Genomic DNA, 19,953 nt, shown 5'->3' on the forward strand with positions numbered 1-19,953 from the left:
AATTTCCCAACTTTTTGTTGTTGCTCGTAAGCTATTTAAAAGAAGATTTGAAAATCTTCACACAATCTTTGATCCATGGACAAAATAAAAAACATTTCTATCTCGTACCCCTGATGATGACAGCATGTGATCTCAACCGTCTATAATTAGAAAACATTGTTTTTCCACACTGTCTCCCAGGGATAACGGGATACAAATTCTAGACGCCTTCATATAAAAAATATAATATTTAAAACACGTGCAATTCATATAGTACTATTTATTCATCACTTTAACAGTTCTGATTACCTTAATATTTTTTCTTACCTTAATATTTTTTCTTATAATAGTAACTGTTTGTAAAACCCTGTGCTCAGATGGCCACACATTTTGTCAGCCACCAATCTTTTAGTGAGTCACATTGTTTCACAAAAAAGCCCAATGCCTCTCCACTCTGCAGTCTGTGGTTTAGCTAAAAAGATGTGAGGGACTTTCCCCTCTACATCATACAGTGATGCTTGGCTATCAGTCAATTTGACCTTCACAGCACACCATTTATCTGACCAGATTAACTCTGAGGTTTTCAGTTCCTCAATCTCTAGTTCAGACCATTTTTCAGCAAACATTTCATCTGGCTCACTGCTAACATGACATGTGCAATGCAAATCACTTTCTTCCATGAAATCATGGTCAGGAGGCATCCTATTTGTGGCTTTGTTTTGCAGACCACACTGAGGAGTGCTCCGTTCAAAAACATATAATGTTTCAGTTGGCATTCGCACCATACTCATATCAGCAGTGAGGCCACTGTCATCACAAAACAAATTCAGCTTCAGTTTACACATCAAATCTCTTCCCAGAAGATTACAAGGACAGGTAGTAGTTACAAGAAAAGCATGAGAAAATGAGTGATCACCAATCTGACAAGACAAATCTGCTGTATATGGTTCCTTTACCAGATGCCCTGTGGCACTTCTGGAGGTTGCCCATTTTCCAGATAATACAATTAAATCAGGCAATTGTTCATTTTTAATTGCTGAGTTCTTCACTCCACTGTCAATTTAGAACTTAATTTTCCTACCCTCGATACTGATATCAATCATTGGTAATTTTCCAAATGCTTTATACATTCGTTCAGTATCAGCAAGCGAATTTTCTTCATTGCAAGAAACAGCAAGCAGATTTTCTTCATTGCAAGGAGCAGAAAAAGAGATAAGATTAAACATATTTACCACCTGGGAGTCAGACCCCTCACCGTCGCTCCCCTCCCCCTCCTCCTTTCAATCTCCTTGTGGCTTTGGTGGCTGTTGGAATCCTCTGTTCTTTGGAGGATCCGGACAGTCATTTCTCCAGTGTCCTTTTCGCCCACAATTATAACAAACTTCAGGGTCCATTGCGGGTCGGTCACCCATTCCACGTCCTCTTCCACCCCATCTTCAGCAGAGCCAGTTGAGTGTCTTTGTCAATCTTTTTCTGTTTGTTCTTGGCTTGGTCTCTCAGCAGCTGTTGTTGATGCGTTGCGTGTCGTCGGATTTCTTCCAGACGCTTGACCTTTTTCCCTATTTCAGGGTCCAGACCGTCCAGAAAAAACAATTTTCAGATATTCTTCATACGTACTTATCTTTGATTGTCTGGCCTGTGCTTCTCTTTGGGTTGGTGAACATTTACGAATTTTGCAGATGGAGGAGTGTAGTCTGGAGGAGCAAAGGGCAGGGTGATCGAACCTAGCAGGCTTCGATGTTCAGGGTGTCTTGGTGGTCTTGCTTGCAGACTCGTTCCCTCTTCTTCTTTGTCTTTGTCTTGATCTTGACCTCCCATTGCTCCTGGTTGTCTTTGTGGTTCATGGAGGGCCACTGTTGGTGGTGCTTGGTAGGGGGAGTAGGGAGCCAGACAGCGGTCGTCCTCACCCAGGCGGGTTTTCATGCATCTCATTTCCTCGGAAGAATTAGAAACAGAGCTTAGTAAAGTTTTTTCTGGCTTCCTCTTTCTGGCTCCCTCTTTCTGGCTTTGTCTCTCATTGCACTCTCTAATGGTTGCTAATGCTACATTTATCTGTTTTCTTTGTCTGGTAATTGCCTCATTTAACCATACATCTATAATTCGACCATCAAAGTCATAATTATATTTTTCTGTATATTTTTGGACTTGTTTTTTTGTCCAATTTCCCTTTGTCTTTTGCAGATGGTTTACACTCAGACATTAAACACTTATGCTTACATTAAAAACACATTAATTAACTGTGGTATCCTATGATGCCACCCTTTTGAGAAATCCACTGTCTCCAATTCTTTATCATTAACATACTCGACGGTATTTATATTTGCATATTAAATATTTTTTTTTTTCAGTATCGTATTTAAAATTTCCCAGTCGCGTTCTCACACGCACTATATTTACTGTGTTAATCCTCCCCCCCAGCGTCGCCACCACGCCAGCCTAAATCCGTCAATCTAGGACTTTCAAAAATGCCCACATCCGTCGATGCTAGGTCTTTTTCCCAGACAAGTGCCTTATTAAATATTTGAAAATCACTTTCAGCTTATTCCAAACCGCACCTTGTCTAGACGTTTGAGAATTACCTTCCGGTTTATTCTCCAAACTCTGGCCCTTCTGGGAAAACAATTAACACCGTGCTTTTTGTAGCTTGGTTCTTTATTCGGGATCGCGTCCACCTAGGCCTGCCGTGGTGTCCACAATTCTCCCATCCCTTGCAATTTAGCGTTGGGGTATCGGAGCCAGAGACTTCTTGTCTTTGGGATGTTCAGTCAATTGCTTCGTCCACGGAGGTCATCAGCTTTGCGAATCCCTCCTCGTCGCCATTTGTCGTGGAAATTCTCTCCTCAACTTTAAATAATAATTGGAAGACAGCTGGAGATTTCAAAGGTTATAAAGATCTTTATTTCTTGCAAGAAATTGACATTCACATACAGAACGCATCTGGTATGGGAAGGCCCCGACTTCTGCTTTTTGCCCAGCTTATATACACAAAACACATCCTGGTTTTCTCAAAAGATCGCCTTCGTTACCTTAAAAGGTAATATGTCTTTCATTCGAGATCTCTGGTCTAACATAACCTATATCTAGACAGAAAACAATATCACGTCTACTACAAGTTCCTGTTTTTAGCTGCTGCTCAAAATTCACACCTTTTGTCTATCCCTATTTTGATCTGAAGCTGCGCACATACTTTCACACTCGGAGCTCACAAAAGGACACTTGAAGTACAGGGTCACTTGAGTCTGTATAGTCTCTTTGCCGTCTATCACCCAGGACATTTTGTCCCTGCAAGCTTGTCTTAACTTATGCTTTTCTGAAACATGGCTACATATCTTTAATAACGTGCTTTAGCTTATATGAATATATTTCTTCAAATACTTATGAGTAAAAAATAAAGTGACAGATGTTAATACAAGTTGTACACTTCTAAAAGTAAAAACACATCTAAGAGTAAAAAACACATCTAAATGTAAAATTTCTATTACAATATGTCCATCAGATCTGCATTCCTGTCGTCCAGTGAGGTGTGTGCATCCGGTCCATCATTTACTCTGTCATCCACCATCCTCCGGTCCTGTAAGCACAGACATTCTCCTCAACGCCTGATTCCCTGTCTCCCAATTATCATATGAACTGCTCACTTATGTGTGTGTCATTAATTAATGTGTTTTTAATGTAAAATACTTTAATCAACTATTCTATATAAAATTTTATTTTGACAATTTAGTTGATAATAATTGAATAACCAATGACCGACAAAGCAGATCCCCGGTAAGAAATATTTATCTTAAATGTAAAAAATAAATAATTATATTTACTTATTTATTTGTAAATAATAACTTATTTACTTAACTTAATAACTTATTTAAGATATGTCATAATAGCATCATTGTGAATTAATGATATTACTCAACTAACCTGGTTTAATGAAAGCAAAGATGTCTGAAATTTACATCTAATTCATGGAAATATTAAATAATAACCCCATTAATCACATTAAGTATTACATTTAAAAATAATAACAAATGTACAACATGCCATTTGGGGCCTTCTGTGCCAATTCTGGGTGGCCCATCTTACCCCAAGTGTCTAATTTGATCTTTTTTTACTTTAAAATAAAAACTATCACTTGGTCTGTCACCATTATGTTCAGTTATATTAAATTCATGGACTTTTAGTTTGTTTTCTTTCGTCACATGTGTTTCTTTGTCTGTGTTTCCCGCCACCGATCAGTCACCATTAGGGGTGTAACGATATTCAAACCGAACCGAAAAACCGCGATACAACAGCCACGGTTCGAACCGCGATACTCTCATGTCGAACCGGACGTGCCCCGCCCCCTGCTGCCCCGGCCCAATTCTCACTTCACTTTGTCACAAAACTTTTTTTCTTCCATGACATTTGATTAAATAGTAATTAGTACACGTTTAACAACTAATAAGAGCTGTAGTTTTACTAAATATTATTATACTATTATTTACTAAATAAAGTGCATGTCACACACGTGATTTGGGCGATCGATCACGCTCGGGAGTTTACATACGCACTTCAGGATGGCAACTTCGCGGCATATTGAGATTGAAGATCCTCCGGTCACATTTACGTCTCCTGTGTGGGCATATTTTGGTTTTCCAGTGGACTACAATAATGGAAATCGTGTCATAGACAAAACGCACGTCGTCTGTCGTAAGTGTTTCACAAAAGTTTCTCATACGACGGGAAACACTTCTAACATGCAAGCGCATCTCCGGAGACATCATCCCGACATTGATATCAGCAGCACACGTAAGAGACCTCAAAAACAGGAAACTCTTCCTACTGCCTTTAGAATTAAGCTACAGGCCGACTCAGACCGTGCTCAAGCAATTACCAAGGCAATTGGTGTTTTCATGGCGCTGGATATGCGCCCATTTTCAGTTGTTGAGAACGACGGATTCACGCATTTGCTACATGTGTTAGAGCCCAGATATCAACTACCGAGCCGACCACATTTTAGTCAGAATGTTTTGCCTCAACTTTACAACAAAGTGAAAGCCAAACTGGTGGAGGACCTGAGCAATGCAAAATTCATTGCTTTAACTACAGACGGATGGACCTCCCGTGCAACTCAGTCCTTCATCACGATCACGGCGCACTATATTACCGACAACTGGGTAATTGCAAATCCCGTTCTCCAGACACGCGCTGTCTATGAAAGCCATACAAGTGATCATCTGTCGGAAATACTACAGGGAGCTGTAGCTGAGTGGAAAATTGACAGAGAAAACGCGACTGTTCCCGTCACAACAGACAACGCCAAAAACATAGTGAATGCAGTTAAAGCAGCCGGATTTTCACCAAACATTCGATGTTTTGCACACACTGTTAACCTGGCTTCACAACGGGGGATGGGCGTTAACCAGATGTCACGGCTTTTAGGCAGAGTGAGAAAAGTTGTCACTTTTTTCCATCGAAGCACTACTGCTGCAGCAGTGCTCAAGGACAAACAAGAGATGCTCCAACTGCCTACACACAAGCTGATCCAGGATGTCCCCACCAGGTGGAACTCAAGCTATGACATGCTTGAGCGCTACCTGGAACAGCAGGCTGCTGTTTTCTCAGCACTTACAGACAAGAATGTTAAGAGGAACATTAAGGACATTGTTACTCTGTCTGATGAAGATGTAAAAGTAGCTGAGGAAATTGTTCAGGTTCTCAAACCACTGAAAACTGTAACAGCTCTGTTGAGCACTGAACAGCTGCCAACCGTTTCAATGATAATGCCACTGAAACACACCATCCTGGAATCTATGAACGTGAGTTACACAGATTCAGCAGTTGTGAAAGATGTCAAGTCTGCCATTGTGTCCGACTTCACCAACAGATACCCAGACTCTGACTCAACACTTGTGCAGTTTCTTCATATGAGTACTGCACTTGACCCACGTTTTAAATCTCTGCCGTTTCTGGATGACACCACGCGCAGCATCGTCTTCAACAGCCTGATAGAGAAGATTCTGGAATACCATCCCTCACAGCAGGTATTTTTGTTTAATTGTTTTAATTCCAAAATGAGTTAATTTAATACATTTTATGAATTAATTTAAATTAATTAATTAATACATTTAAAAAAATACATTTTATAAATTTCATGGTTTATAAATACCACAGACCTGCAAAATATCTTACTTGTAGTAGTGAATATGTCCTGTGAAAAGCACTTTACATATATAATTTTTGAAACTCTAAATTAAATTAAAATAAATTAAATTAAAATCTAAACAGAAACTTAGATCATCAGAAATGATGAGCATCACTATGTTTTTGGTAGTTTTATTTGTCAGATATGAATTGCAATTAGCAATAGTAACTTAAAACTATTTTGTGGCTTTGTCCTTGTTAGGCCCAAGCCTCAGAGGAGCAGTCAGAAGTGGCATCCAGCAGTGAATGTGATCCTCCAGCCAAAAGAGCACCAATCGCAGAACTGTTTGGAAAGTTATTTCCAGTGGAGACGAGCACACCTACATCCAAGTCTCTGTCTCAAATGGTGCAAGAGGAGGTGCAGCGTTACAAGGAAGTGCCGACTCTTCAAGTGGAGTCAAATCCACTTGCATGGTGGAAGGACAAAGAGAGCCAGTTTCCCCATTTAGCCAGGTTGGCTAAATGCTTCCTAGGAGTCCCTGCAACATCAGTCCCCAGTGAGCGGGTGTTCTCTACAGCAGGGGACATTGTTACAGCGCAGAGAGCAAGCCTCTCACCTGAGAATGTGGACATGATGGTATTTTTGAAGAAGAATTTAAAATTTTAGTATTATAAATTTTATTTTATTAGACCAGTTTATTTCTGACTAGTCAGTGGAGGCATTTATTTAATTTTAGTTGACTCAGGTGTGCAGTTTATTTCTGACTAGTCAGCAGAGGCATTTATTTCATTTTAGTTAACTCAGGTGTGCTTACTGTTCTAAAGAAAACGTGAAGCCAATGTATAAAGTTAAGTTAATAAAGATAAAGTTAATAAGTTAAATTATTGTTGTTGTTGTTGTTGTTTTTATTAAGTTAAAAGTGAATCTAGTGTTGTATTTGCTGGTGCCCTGCCATGAACCCTGCCCCCACAGCAAACAGAACCGAACCGAACCGAACCGTGGCTCCAAAACCGTGATATGAACCGAACCGTGGCATTGGTGTATCGTTACACCCCTAGTCACCATGGACACTAACCACATTCACCCCAGCTGTTCGTCATTTGTGTTAATCGTCTGTGTATTTAAGTTCCTGCTTTTCATTAGTTTAGTCTCCGGTATTGTTTGTGTCTAGTGCACACTGTCTCACATGTTGTTATCGCGTTTGGAATAATACTCTTGTTATTTCGTCGTCGTCGTCGTCGTCGTCATCGTCGTCTAGCTTCATTTGGGAACAGTGTCCATTACATTCAATACAATGTCATAGATCACTATTTTCCTGAGACGTAAAATTAGATACAATTAGATCAAAACCGTTTCGACAGACTAAATATCTCAAATTTTGTGCCATCTATACTTTACAACAAACCTTTTTATTAAAACCTTATTCAGTACAAAACATTTGAATAATAAAAGATGTTGATGAAAAATGCCAGATAATGTTTTGCAAACTCAGCAGATTTCCCCCCTCCCATCATGGGTTTCATTAGTATTTGTTCAGAATAGGATCAATTCCTATTAGGAATCATCTGATGTCATATGAATCATCGTAACCATGCTGTGTTTTCTTATGAGATGTAAATGTTCACTTTTACTCATATATATTGGTCATTTAGATGGATGTAGACAAGCCTGGAAAGAAAAACTGTATGAAAATGAATCCGAAGTACCGGCCATTTTGTTCTCTTCTGACGCCTGAGATTCTCAATCTCAATCTCAATAAATTTTGGCAGATTTGTTTTGTAAATTAGTCTTGACGTGAGAGGTGAAGGTGAGCAGAGAAAAGCAATTCTGGAGGTCCAATGACGTGTGAAATATATTCAGCAAACGGCCAGAGAGGATCTCAAAAGGGTGGAGACTGAAGCTGCGAGGAGAGAACGACGAATATAAAGAGGGAAGACGGAGAAACTCTTCATATCTGACCATCACAGGTGCAGTATGTCATTCTCACATGCAGAATCTCACCTATTACTTTAATTATTGCAATATATGATGTCCTCACTGAAGATGTCCTTTTATTCCAGTGACCTTTATCTTTAAAAACAAGATGGAGGGTCTCGGTTACCTGTTTTTACTTTTTGGTGAGTATAAATGACATGCATCAGTCAGATGATACTGAAATTATAGATACTGTTCAGCAATTCTTTATGCAAATATTCAAAGAATCAAATGCAACATTAATCAGCTTCTTAGAAATCAATGGAAATAATTGGTTTTTGCAACAGGTGTCTTTTCCAATCAGGGCAGCTCAGAAAACTTGGAAGGTAAAATGTTCTGGGAACACTTTAGTTAATGCATTTACCAAGCAATACATTTGATAGTAGTTAATAAAAAAACTGTTCATTAATGTCAGCTCAGATACATTAAATAATATTGACACAGAAATTTAGATTTTAATAATAAACTAAATGTTAAATTAATAAATGCTTTAGAAGTAGTCGTAATTGTTAACTAATGGAATCTTATTTTAAAGTGTTGCCAAAGTTCTATTGACACTTCGCACATTACAGTCTTATTTCTTCTTGGCCCTCTGTATCTTTTTGAATAAATCTTTTCTAGAGAATTTGGCATTGAAAGGAAAAGCTGTGCAGTCGAGCACATATGGAGCACGCTGGGGAGCCGGAAACGCCATCGACGGCACCAGATACGCTCCAGGTGAAGCCTCATACTGCTCCGTCACATCAGACCAGCTCAGCTCGTGGTGGAGGCTGGACCTGCTGGATTATTACTACATTAACAGGGTGACCATCACCAACAGAGCAGACTGCTGTCCAGAGCGCATGACTGGAGTAGAGATCCGCATCGGAAACTCCCTGGAAAACAACGGCAACGACAATCCCAGGTGAAGTTACTAGCTGTGCATGTCCTCAGATCGGGATTTGAGCAGGTCACCTGATGTCTCGTGATCTCTCTCTCTCTCTCAACTTTCAACTTGTGTGAGATACTTGTAGAGTTTTGTTTGGGATCAGGATGGCGTCCCTCTTCGTAGGGGTAGCGTCACCTGTTTCCCTTCGTCACGGCGTCAGGTGTGTTCCTGTGACCAGTGTGACTGTGGAGGATGTGCTAATGGCTGTTGGAGAGGAGATAGGGCACAAGAATATTGCATCGGCTTCTCGTATGAACAAAGCTGTGGTCGTTTTTTGTGAAGGAAGAGGTTCAATTTAGCCGCCTGATAACTAATGGAATTGTGGTAAGTGGAGAGTTCGTTGTTGTTTCACCGCTGGTTGCGCCAACTACGAAGGTAACCGAATCTGACGTTCCTCCATTTATTCCGAATGATGAAATTGAGCAAGGGCTTTCACGTTACGGAAAATTTGCTAGCGCGATAAAAACGCTTCCTCTCGGCTGTAAAAATGTAATGTCTTTCAGAAGACAGGTGTTCATGTTTTTGAATGAACCAAATTTAGACGTGTCTTTTAGAGTGTTGTACGAAGGAAAGGCCTATATGATTTATGCTAACACGGGAAGCATGAAATGCTTTGAGTGTGGGGATGTTGATCATAAGAGACTAGCATGCCCACATAAAGCTGGGAGTAGTGGGACTAGTGTGGCAAGCGCCAGGCCGAGTGCTGCGGTGACGGCGAAGGCCTCAGAGAACGCGCTCGAGTTGTGGAGGAGCAGGACGCTCACGTTCTTGAACAGGCTGAAAGCGTTACTGATAACGGTCAAAATGAGAAAGTGGTTGCTGAAACAGAATCAAGTGAAAATTGTGAAATGAATGATGATGTGAGCAGTGATGGGAATAACGGCGTTATAAATAAACGGCGTTACTAACGGCGTTATTTTTGTCAGTAACGAGTAATCAAACTAATTACTGTTTCCTCCGTTACAACGCCGTTGCCGTTACTGTCAATAAAAATGCGGCGTTACTATAATTGAGCTCACTGAAGCGGTTTTCATCCAAGTAGGTTCTCTCTGTGTGTGTGTTTATGAGGCGCCGGACTGGACAAAAGCGAGGCGAATGCCGCGAGCCAGCGCGCTCGACAGTCCGCGAGAGAGACCGAGTGTGTCTGAGAACGCGCTCGACAGTGCGCGAGAGAGACCGAGTGTGTCTGAGAACGCGCTCGACAGTGCGCGAGAGAGACCGAGTGTGTCCGAGCAACGAGCATAAATACTTTATTTATAAATAAATTACACATTTCAGCATTTGAATAATCTCTGTAGCATATTGGTATCATATGCAATGTTTTAATTAGTTTATATAGCCTAACATAAACTCCAAAATAACCTGCAGGGAACGTTCAAACATGGCTATTTGTTTGACCGGTTGTTGTGCGGCAAACACGACTAATTTGGCTAAAATAACCTCTGGTGATGACGTTCTCTGTAGGTTATAAAAATAAAGCCCCAAAAGATTATTTTTTATTATTATTATTTATGTTGGTACATTGTTCAGTATTATATTGAGAGCACTTTTTGTTAAACTTAATATTGTGAGGAAGAAAATACTTCAAGTAGGCTATACAGAATGTCTACCAGTTGTAAAGGTGTGTGAGTTTTATCATTTTAATGATATGCACTAGTGTATGTGTATGTAGGCTATATTTTCTATTACTATTTATTTATTTTTGGTACATTTCTTAAGAAGCATGTTCTTAATTCATTTAACATTTCATATTGGGGGTATCCAAGAAAAATTTCTTATACTTAAACTTTAAATTAAAAAAAAAAAAAGTAACGCAATAGTTACTTTCCCTGGTAATTAGTTACTTTTGTAATGATGTAATTCAGTTACTAACGCAGTTACTTTTTGTGAGAAGTAACTAGTAACTATAACTAATTACTTTTTTAAAGTAACTTACCCAACACTGGATGTGAGTGACCAGATTTATGGTGAATTTGCAAGTGCTAATGTTGATACATCAATGGATGAAGAAAGTTGTGATACAGAGATAAAGGATGATGATACGCTTTCCGAGATTTCTGCTATGGGCTCACAGATAGTGGGAGAGGTGTACACTCTACAAGTGATAAATTACTTCCTAGATTCGACTTTTGGTAAGACTGTTGATGTGACAGATTTTTTTCCGGATGCTGAGAAATTGATTGCGACAGTGTTGTTGTTGTTGCAGAGAACGGTTAGCTATGAGGCTTTGGATAAGAAGAAACGATTTCGATTGAAGAAGATGGTAACAAAACTGCAAAAAGATACATTTGTTTCTCATCAAGACATCAAGATGAATAAATCTCACGTGGTGGCTTTTATACTGTCTTTCCCCACTCTATACTTCTCTTCTTACATGGATAATTTGAGGGTGGGTTCTCTAAATATTAATGGGGGAAGAGACAGGGGTAAATTAGCAGTGGCTTCAGAATTTCTTAAAATTAAAAAGGTTAATGTTTCTTTCTTTTTTTACAAGAAACACATGGTGTGTGGTGGGAAGGCAAGTTTGCTTTGAGCCATGGGACATTTAATGGGAGTGGCTATTTTATTTTCTGCAAACATGAATGTTAACATTTTAAATGTGGAACAGATCGTTGAAGGTAGATTATTACTAATAGAAATTGAGTATGAGGGAAACATGTTTGTGTTTGCTAATGTCTATGCCCCCAATAGTGGTCCTGAGAGACAAGATCTTTTTTTGAAATTAAGAAATGCCATCCAGAAGTATGATGATAGTGTGTGTCTTGTAATTGGAGGGGACTGGAATTGCACAACAGATTTTACAGTGGACAGAAATGGGGAAGAGCCTCATAGTCAATCAAGTAGCACACTGTTCAAAGTTATGCATGAATTTCAATTAACAGATGTATGGAGAACAAGAAATATCGGTGTGAAACAGTATACATGGTTGAAAGTGTGTGACAATAGATTTTGGGGTTCAAGATTGGATAGGTTTTATATAAAAGAAATGTGGAATAATAGAGTAATTGATGCTTGTATTTTTCCAAACGGGTTTTCAGACCACCATATGATCACTTTGGTTTTAAATGTAAAAAAGACATTAAGATCTAATTAATACTGGCATTTGAATGTTAAATTATTACATGATGCTTTTTTTTCTGTGAGAGTTTTAAAGTGTTTTGGAGTGAATGGAAGTTGAAGAAGCTTTTGTTTGAGAATCTTTGTCAATGGTGGGATGTGGGAAAGGTGAATATAAGATTATTTAGTCAGAATTATGTTTTTCATGCATCAACTATGGTCAAAACAACAGTAAAAACTCTACAAAAGGACATTGAGTTGTTGGAAAAAAAATCTTGTAACTAATAATGAAGGTGTACATTGTGATGCGTTGAAAAAACAAGATTTTGCACTATCAAAGATATGGATGCTCCAAGTGATTTCTTTTTTAATCCTGAAAAAAAAAAAAAGTGTGTTAATCAAAAACAGATGTGTCCTCATCGTCGTCAGGATGGATCAGTAACATCAAATCCAGTTGAAATGAGAAAGTTATCAAGAGATTTTGATAAACAATTATACAGTGCTGAGAGCTGTGATACTGAAAGTGTTGATGATTTGCTTAAGGAATTACCTCAGCTCGGGGATGAACAGAAAAAGGCACTGGACAATTTAATCACTTTTAAAGAACTTACAGAAGCAATGCGTCAGTTGCATATTGGCCGTTCTCCTGGAATTGATGGACTACCTATAGACCTTTATCAACAGTTCTGGGAAAAAATTGGACAAGATTTTTCTGAAGTGTTGCTGGACTGCATTAGAAGTGGGAAACTCTTCCCATAAGTTTTCGTAGAGCAGTCTTGTCGCTGCTTCCGAAGAAAGGGGACTTGGGACTTCTCAAAAACTGGAGACCAGTATCTTTACTTTGTTCTGATTATAAAATATTTTCCAAATGTTTATCAAATAGACTTAAACACTGTTTAGACTTGTTGGTTCATAATGATCAAACGTATTGTATATCTGAAAGATCTATAATGGATAATCTTTTTTTATTACGGGATATAATTAATATTAATCAGTTTCATCATGTTGATCTTGGAGTTCTGTCACTAGATCAAGAAAAAGCTTTTGATCGAGTTGATCATCAATATCTTTTTAATGTGTTAAGGTATTTTGGGTTTGGTGACAGATTTATGTCCTATATTCGGTTGTTGTATTGTAATGTTTCTGTTATGGTGAAAGCAGGTGGTGGATTAAGTGAACCAATATCTGTGTCGAGAGGCATTAGACAAGGATGTCCACTTTCCGGGCAATTATACAGCTTGGTTATTGAACCTTTGTTGTGCAGATTGAGGAAGAATCTTGAAGGAGTTGTAATACCTATTTTTATCTGCATATACAGATGACATTAGTGTTTTTATCACAAGTCAAAAGGATATTACTGTTATGGATCTGTGAAGGAGGACTCAAATGCAGGATGACAATTAACAGCTTTATTGACAAACAGATGACACGACGAGGTGGGAGAAGGTAGCAATCCAAACAATAGGTAGAGATGAGACAGTGACAACAGCAGAGCAGCAGATGTAATGAGGTATCCGTGGGCTGGAGTGAAGATATGGCAGATCAGAGTGAGACCAGAGGTAACCAGCTAAAGCCAGACAGGAACTTCTTACAGCTTGACACTCAGGTATCTCAGGGCGCTTTCACACTAGCACTTTTGGTGCGCACCCGGGTTCGAATGACGTCAGAGTTCGGTTCGTTTGGATGATGTGAACGCTGTTTTCCGAACTCGGGTGCGCACCCGCGAACCGTACTCGAGTCCGCTTAAAAAGGTGGTCTGGGGTACGGTTCATGTGAACTCGGGTACGGTTCGCTGCTGATATGAACGCAATTGTACCAAATCGCGGAAGTGAACCGCTATTGATGACGTATAATCTGGTGCGTGCCTGCGTGAGTGTGTGTTTAACAACTGTAAAAGGGTCTATATACACTTACCTTGACGAAAAGCGGGATTGACGCACTGCAAGCAGAGAGATGATTTCTGCTTGCCTCCACAAAAATTGTCTTCGGCAGGCGGGCGGACATCCCGACATCCCGCTGTCTTTGGAACGGTTTTAATACTTTTGCGGCAGACAGACGCAAGTGTGTTTCTGTATCTTTTCTTTGAAAACAAAACCAAAGGTTCAAAAAAAAAAGAACAAATGTGAAGCGAGCAATTCTATCCATTTTGACGCCTTTTCATAGCGGTTACCAAGCAACACGAGTACGCGCCAGCTGCAGCATGATGACGTAAGAGTACCGCGGTTCGGATACAAATAATATAATGTGAACACAGTCCATCGGGGGCAGGGGGAGGGGGGAGCAATCGAACTCAGGTTCGAACCAGGCAATCGAACCAAGTGTGAAAGCACCCTCAGGCTCAGAACAGGGCTGCTTGCTGGACAGGACTTGGACAGGACTGGAACAGGGAAACAAGACAGAGCCAATGGCAGTAAACAGAGCACTAACAAACTTCTACAACAAAACACTAACGACTTAAGAGGAACGATACTGAGACACAGTAGTACTCTGAAGTACAACATTTAACGAACTGGCAAACACAAGAGGGAAAGAGCAAACATATAAAGGGAGCTAGGAACATGAGGAACAGGTGAGCACACTCAGACAAACAAGGACTTAACGAGGAGACAGGTGCTAACACTCAAACAATGACTCAACTAAACAAGGGGGCGTGGTAACGGGAAACAAGGAGGAAGAGACAGAGGAGCACATGGCAAACACAAACAAAGACACAGCCATGTGTTTAAGCACAACACAAACATAGAGACATGAAACAAAGACAACACAGACAAAGCTGACAGGGCAGAACCCTGACAATTACAACCTTAAACCAAACTATTGGAATATATGAAAAATCCTAAAAAGTTAATTGGCCTAAAAGTGAAGTGTTTATTATTGGATTGGTAGGTGGGAAGGTACTGGGTTTCCTCAACTCCCGGGTGGGTTACAGTGGAGACAGGACAGATTGAAAACACTAGGAGTTTTTTTGGGGGAATGATCAATTTCAAAAGAAAAATTGGGAGGGTCTGCTGGAGAAGGTGTCTGCTAAATTGTCGAAATGGAAATGGCTATTGCAGTGTTTCTCAACCTCTCCTGCAGGGACCCCCTGACAGGCCATGTTTCTGTTTTAACCTTGAAATGGCACACCTGATTCAATTAATGAGTATTTATTAGAGTAGGAATTAGTCAATTAAACAATTAGTCAACTACTCATTAAGCCTTTAATTAATTGAATCAGGTGTGCCATTTCAGGGTTAAAACAGAAACATGGCCTGTCAGGGGGTCCCTGCAGGAGAGGTTGAGAACCACTGGGCTATTGCCACAATTGTCCTATAGGGGGAGAGCTCTGGTTGTCAATAATCTCGCTGCGTCGATGTTGTGGTACAGGACTATAACTATGGAGCCTCCTGAGGAACTTATTTCTATGATACAAAGGACATTTGTAAAAAAAATTCTGGAGTGGACAGCACTGGATCCGTGCAGCTGCACTTTATCTACCAGTTCAAGAGGGCAGTCAAGGCTTGGTGGATGCGAGGAGTTGGATCCGGGCCTTTAGGATTCAAGCTGTGTAGAGACTTCTCTACAAAATGGATGTGGTATGGGCCAAAACTGCCCGTGTGTTTTTGAAGCAGGCAGGAGGACTTGGATTTGATAGACACCTGTTTTTAATGAAACTCGAGGAAGTAAGCCTGTCAGAGCTTCCACCCTTTTATAAGTCTATGCTGCAGACATGGAGAACTGTTTTTAGAGTGGAGCGAGATATGAGTGACCAAGGACATTGGACTCCAGAGGAACCGTTGTTTTTCAACCCAATGGTCCAGACTAGACGGTTGTCCTCCGTGAGCGTGAGGAGATGTTTGCTGAGGAATGGTGTTCAGAAACTTGGATGAGAGAGGTTGGAAATCCATTGAGGCACTTCAAGAGATGACGGGATTAAAGTCCTTCCAAGTCCTGGAAAAGAATTGTTTCAAAATTGAAAGAAGAAATCTGTAATGCACTACCAAGCAGCTGCAGGACTTGGATAGGACTGAGACAAACACAGGACATGAGAACTGGTCAAGATTTTCCAGAAATAAAAATGTCACCTGTCATAAATGAAGAAGATGAAGGTGAAGTTGCAGACTCGATTTTATCTTTCAAGATCCCTCAGCTAGACCATTTTAAAAATGTGTCTTAGAAAGCAATATACTGCACTACAGTAAAAGCCATAGCTACGTGCCGACATGTGGCACACCTGGATCCGGCAGGAGTTGGGGAATGTAGATTTTGTGGGGAGCAGGATGATCTAGAGCACTTGTTTTTAAGGTGTAACAGATTACAATACCTTTTTGTTTTGCTTAAGACTTGGTTTAGAAGTTTTAATGAGGATTTTTCCGATAAAGTGTTTATTGGGGGAATGAAATATAGTTTTTCAATGAGGAGGAAAATATGTTTATAAAATTATTTGACGGGAACAGCTAAACTTGCAATTTGGAAAACAAGAAAGAACAAAGGTCTACAACTTGCTACAATAGATCCTGAAATGATGTTTCGACAGTTGGTAGAGGGAAGACTGAAAATCGAATTCGCTTATTACAGACTTACAAATAATGTGGTTTTCTTTTGTGATGTATGGTGTAAATAATGAGGTACTATGGTACAAAATTATCAGCTCATTGTGAATTTCTAATTATAAAGTTATTTATTTTTTAATGATTATTTTTTAAGAACTGCCAGTAATGTAATGTAAGGCTTATAGAATAATAAAGTGCTTGTTAACCCCCCCCCCCTCCCCTCTCTCTCTCTCTCTCTCTCTCTCTCTCTCTCTCTCTCTCTCTCTCTCCCTCTCTCTCCAGATGTGCTGTTGTTTCTTCACCCGTTCCAGCAGGTGGCACTGTCAGTTTCTCATGCGGTGGAATGGGCGGCCGTTATGTCAACATGTTAATTCCAAAAATCAAGGCTTTTCTCACACTATGTGAGGTGGAGGTTTATGGAACAGGTCAATTCTGACTTAATTGTACACTTTTAACCCTTAAATGCATGAATGTTTCGGCAATCCCTATTACACATTCGGGTCTCTAGCAACTCGAATGTATATCTAACACGAATGGATCTCTAACTGCCGCAATAGTATAAAACTACATTTGAAAAGGGCAGATTTGAGCAGATGTTTTTTTTCCCATCACCACCATCCTTGTCAGAGCTCATTTCCCAATACATTCAGCATCTGGCTCATATTCGCGTCCTCATCCATATTCTCAAAACTATATAAAAATTTATTATTTTGATCGCTGACAGCTTCGTCACCAGATCTTATCTCACGCTGTGTGAGGTGGAGGTTTATGGGACAGGTCAATTCTGACCTAATTCTACACTGTGTGTTTCGGCAATCATTATTACATATATTTGGGCCTTTAGCGACTCGGGTGGATCTCTAACTGCCGCAATAGTATAAAACTCTCCTGATATTTTAAGGGTTCAATTTGAGCAGATGCTTTTTCCCATCATCACCGTCCTCGTCAGAGCTCACTTCCCCAGTATTCAGCATCTGGCTCATATTCTTCACCAGATCCACCATCAAGTGACAGTGACACTAATATTTGATTGCGATAAAATACTTGCCCTGCTCAGCATTTCAACTTTGGCTGATGATGTTGTGTATTATTTGTGTATCAGACATCGCCACTTTGAGGAATAAAGATGCACTGTAAAATTAAATTAAATAATAATAATAACTTAAAGTGTTGAAATTAAGTTTAGTCAACTCAAAAATCCAAGTTGTCACTTATTACAATTTCACATTTCAAGTTGGCTAAACTTAAAATTTCAGTTAAAACCTAACAATTTGATGACTCGATAAGTGCAATTCACACTGTAAAAAAATTGCTGTTTCAACTTAAAGTAATTATTTGTGCTGCCTTAAAATTGTAAGTTTAGTCAACTCAAAATCCAAGTTGTAAAATTTCACATTTCAAGTTGACTGAACTTAAAATTTTAAGGCAGAACAAATAGCTACTTCGATAATTTATTTATATATATATATATTTTTTTTTTACAGTGTGAATTGTACGTATTGAGTCAGAAATTTTCAGAATTTAAATGAATTACACATTCTTTAAAAATTTAAATTCAATTAAATTGCACGGGGAAAAAAACCTACAGTATCAGAGAGTTGAGAAGATTTTACTTAATTTTATAAAGTTAACATTTAACTCTGGGCTTAAATCAAGTACTACTATAGAATTGACTTTGTTTTTAATATTCTTGCTTGAACTGACTTAATTCAAGTAGAAATTACAATAGTTGTTTCTGTAGTATTTCCTTCACCACAGAATCTTTTTGTTTTTAAACCAGTGTTGTTATTTTGCGTTTTTCAGCTTATAGGAAAAAAATATTTCTGAGGATGGAATTAGCCTCCAGTGTTGATGCAGCTGCAGTGAACAACACATTTCTCCATCAGGTAAGAAAACAAGCAGATTGAAGAATTAGACAGAAAATCAAATATAGTCTCAGTTTAAGAAATGATGATGACACTTCCTGTTGTTGTTGATGTTAATGTTGAATTGCACCAATGTTATATTTTCTAAATGTCATAATCATTTGTTAACAAACAAGTATTCATTACTTCAATGAGCTCATTGTTTCTGCATTATTACATTGTTTAAATTAATACATTTTTAGCTATCTATGACTTTGTATATGTACATTTCTGAAATACATAACTTAGACAGTTACCACTGATAACAGATCACTTTAAATTGTAATATGAAGTCATGCACTTTCTGTTAAGCTGCTTTGAAATGATGTGTATTGTTAAAAGTGCTATCCAAATAAATGTGAATTGAATTGAATGTGTAACAATGAACAAAACTAAAAATCAAATTTGCTATTCAGTCTTTGTCAAGTCCGATAGACATTTTTTGTTTTCGTCTGGTGCTGATGTCAGTCTGGTTCCTGAAACGCTGAACAAAACCTGGTTTTGGTGTGTTTTAGCTGCAGTCCGCTCTGGGGTTGAGTTCGGTTTCTGACGTTAAACTGTTCTGGACGAGACTCCCGTACCAGGAAGTGACGCACAAGGAGAAAGAACCAACAAGGTAAACCTGTCACACTTTTTACTTTAGTACAGAGCAGCTTTATTTCTGAAAGTATGTGTAGACATCTCTTCTTATTTTCCTACACAGACAACAACAAAAACTATAAACTTGCTAAATATATGCAAAGCTTGAGCAAATCTTTAAAATCTTTTTAAGCATTTAAATGCCAAAATATATTAACTTTGATGGGCAAGACAATACATTTCCTATCTTAAAATACATTTTATGTCAATGCATAATATGTTGGACAATGTAAATATTTTTACATAGAAAACATATTTTAAAAATGCTGTATATATCATGCACATGATCATTAGATTTAGTTCATGTTAATGATTATAAACAATAATGTCATAAAAAAAAGTATTAACTATATATCAGATTGACTACCCAAACTAAATAATTTCATGATCACAGAGATAAACTACTGTATATATGATTTAATCAATATTTATGTTTTATTTACAGGTTTTGTGCTGATAAACATTAATCTGGATACACAGACTGAATCTTTCAAGCAGATATTTTTGTATTCTTCAATTGATTTATGTAATTTTTCCTGCTTTAAAAAAAAAATTATATATATATATATATATATATATGCATAAGTAATTAGCTAAACTTATCCGTGTACATGTATGGGCATTATAGTTTCACCTTATCAATGAACACCTGGTCATTTGATCAATATAGTGGTATATCTGAAGGATCATTCAAATGATTTTCCTTCAATGATAACTGCTGACAATATACGTATATTTTCATTTAACTTGGATCGTGTATCCTGTTCAAGAATGATTTTACTACACTGTACTATATTTATCCAGTACATACAACTAAAATAT

General features: G+C 38.6%; 1 protein-coding gene and 1 long non-coding RNA gene across 2 annotated transcripts in view; both read left to right on the forward strand.

Moving 5' to 3' along the window:
- Positions 1-19,953, forward strand: part of LOC309492637 — a 246,160-nt gene that overhangs the window by 95,559 nt on the left and 130,648 nt on the right. The gene's annotated exons all lie outside the window — the stretch shown is intronic.
- LOC309483687 (E3 SUMO-protein ligase ZBED1-like) lies at positions 4,223-6,978 on the forward strand. Its single transcript, XM_082149619.1, has 2 exons — positions 4,223-5,996; positions 6,359-6,978. Exons 1-2 carry the CDS (start codon positions 4,530-4,532, stop codon positions 6,761-6,763), a joined length of 1,872 nt encoding a protein of 623 aa, XP_082005745.1. The 5' UTR covers positions 4,223-4,529; the 3' UTR covers positions 6,764-6,978.

Source organism: Leuciscus leuciscus (genome assembly GCF_965113295.1).
Source record: "Leuciscus leuciscus genome assembly, chromosome: 2".
Taxonomy (NCBI): domain Eukaryota; kingdom Metazoa; phylum Chordata; class Actinopteri; order Cypriniformes; family Leuciscidae; genus Leuciscus; species Leuciscus leuciscus.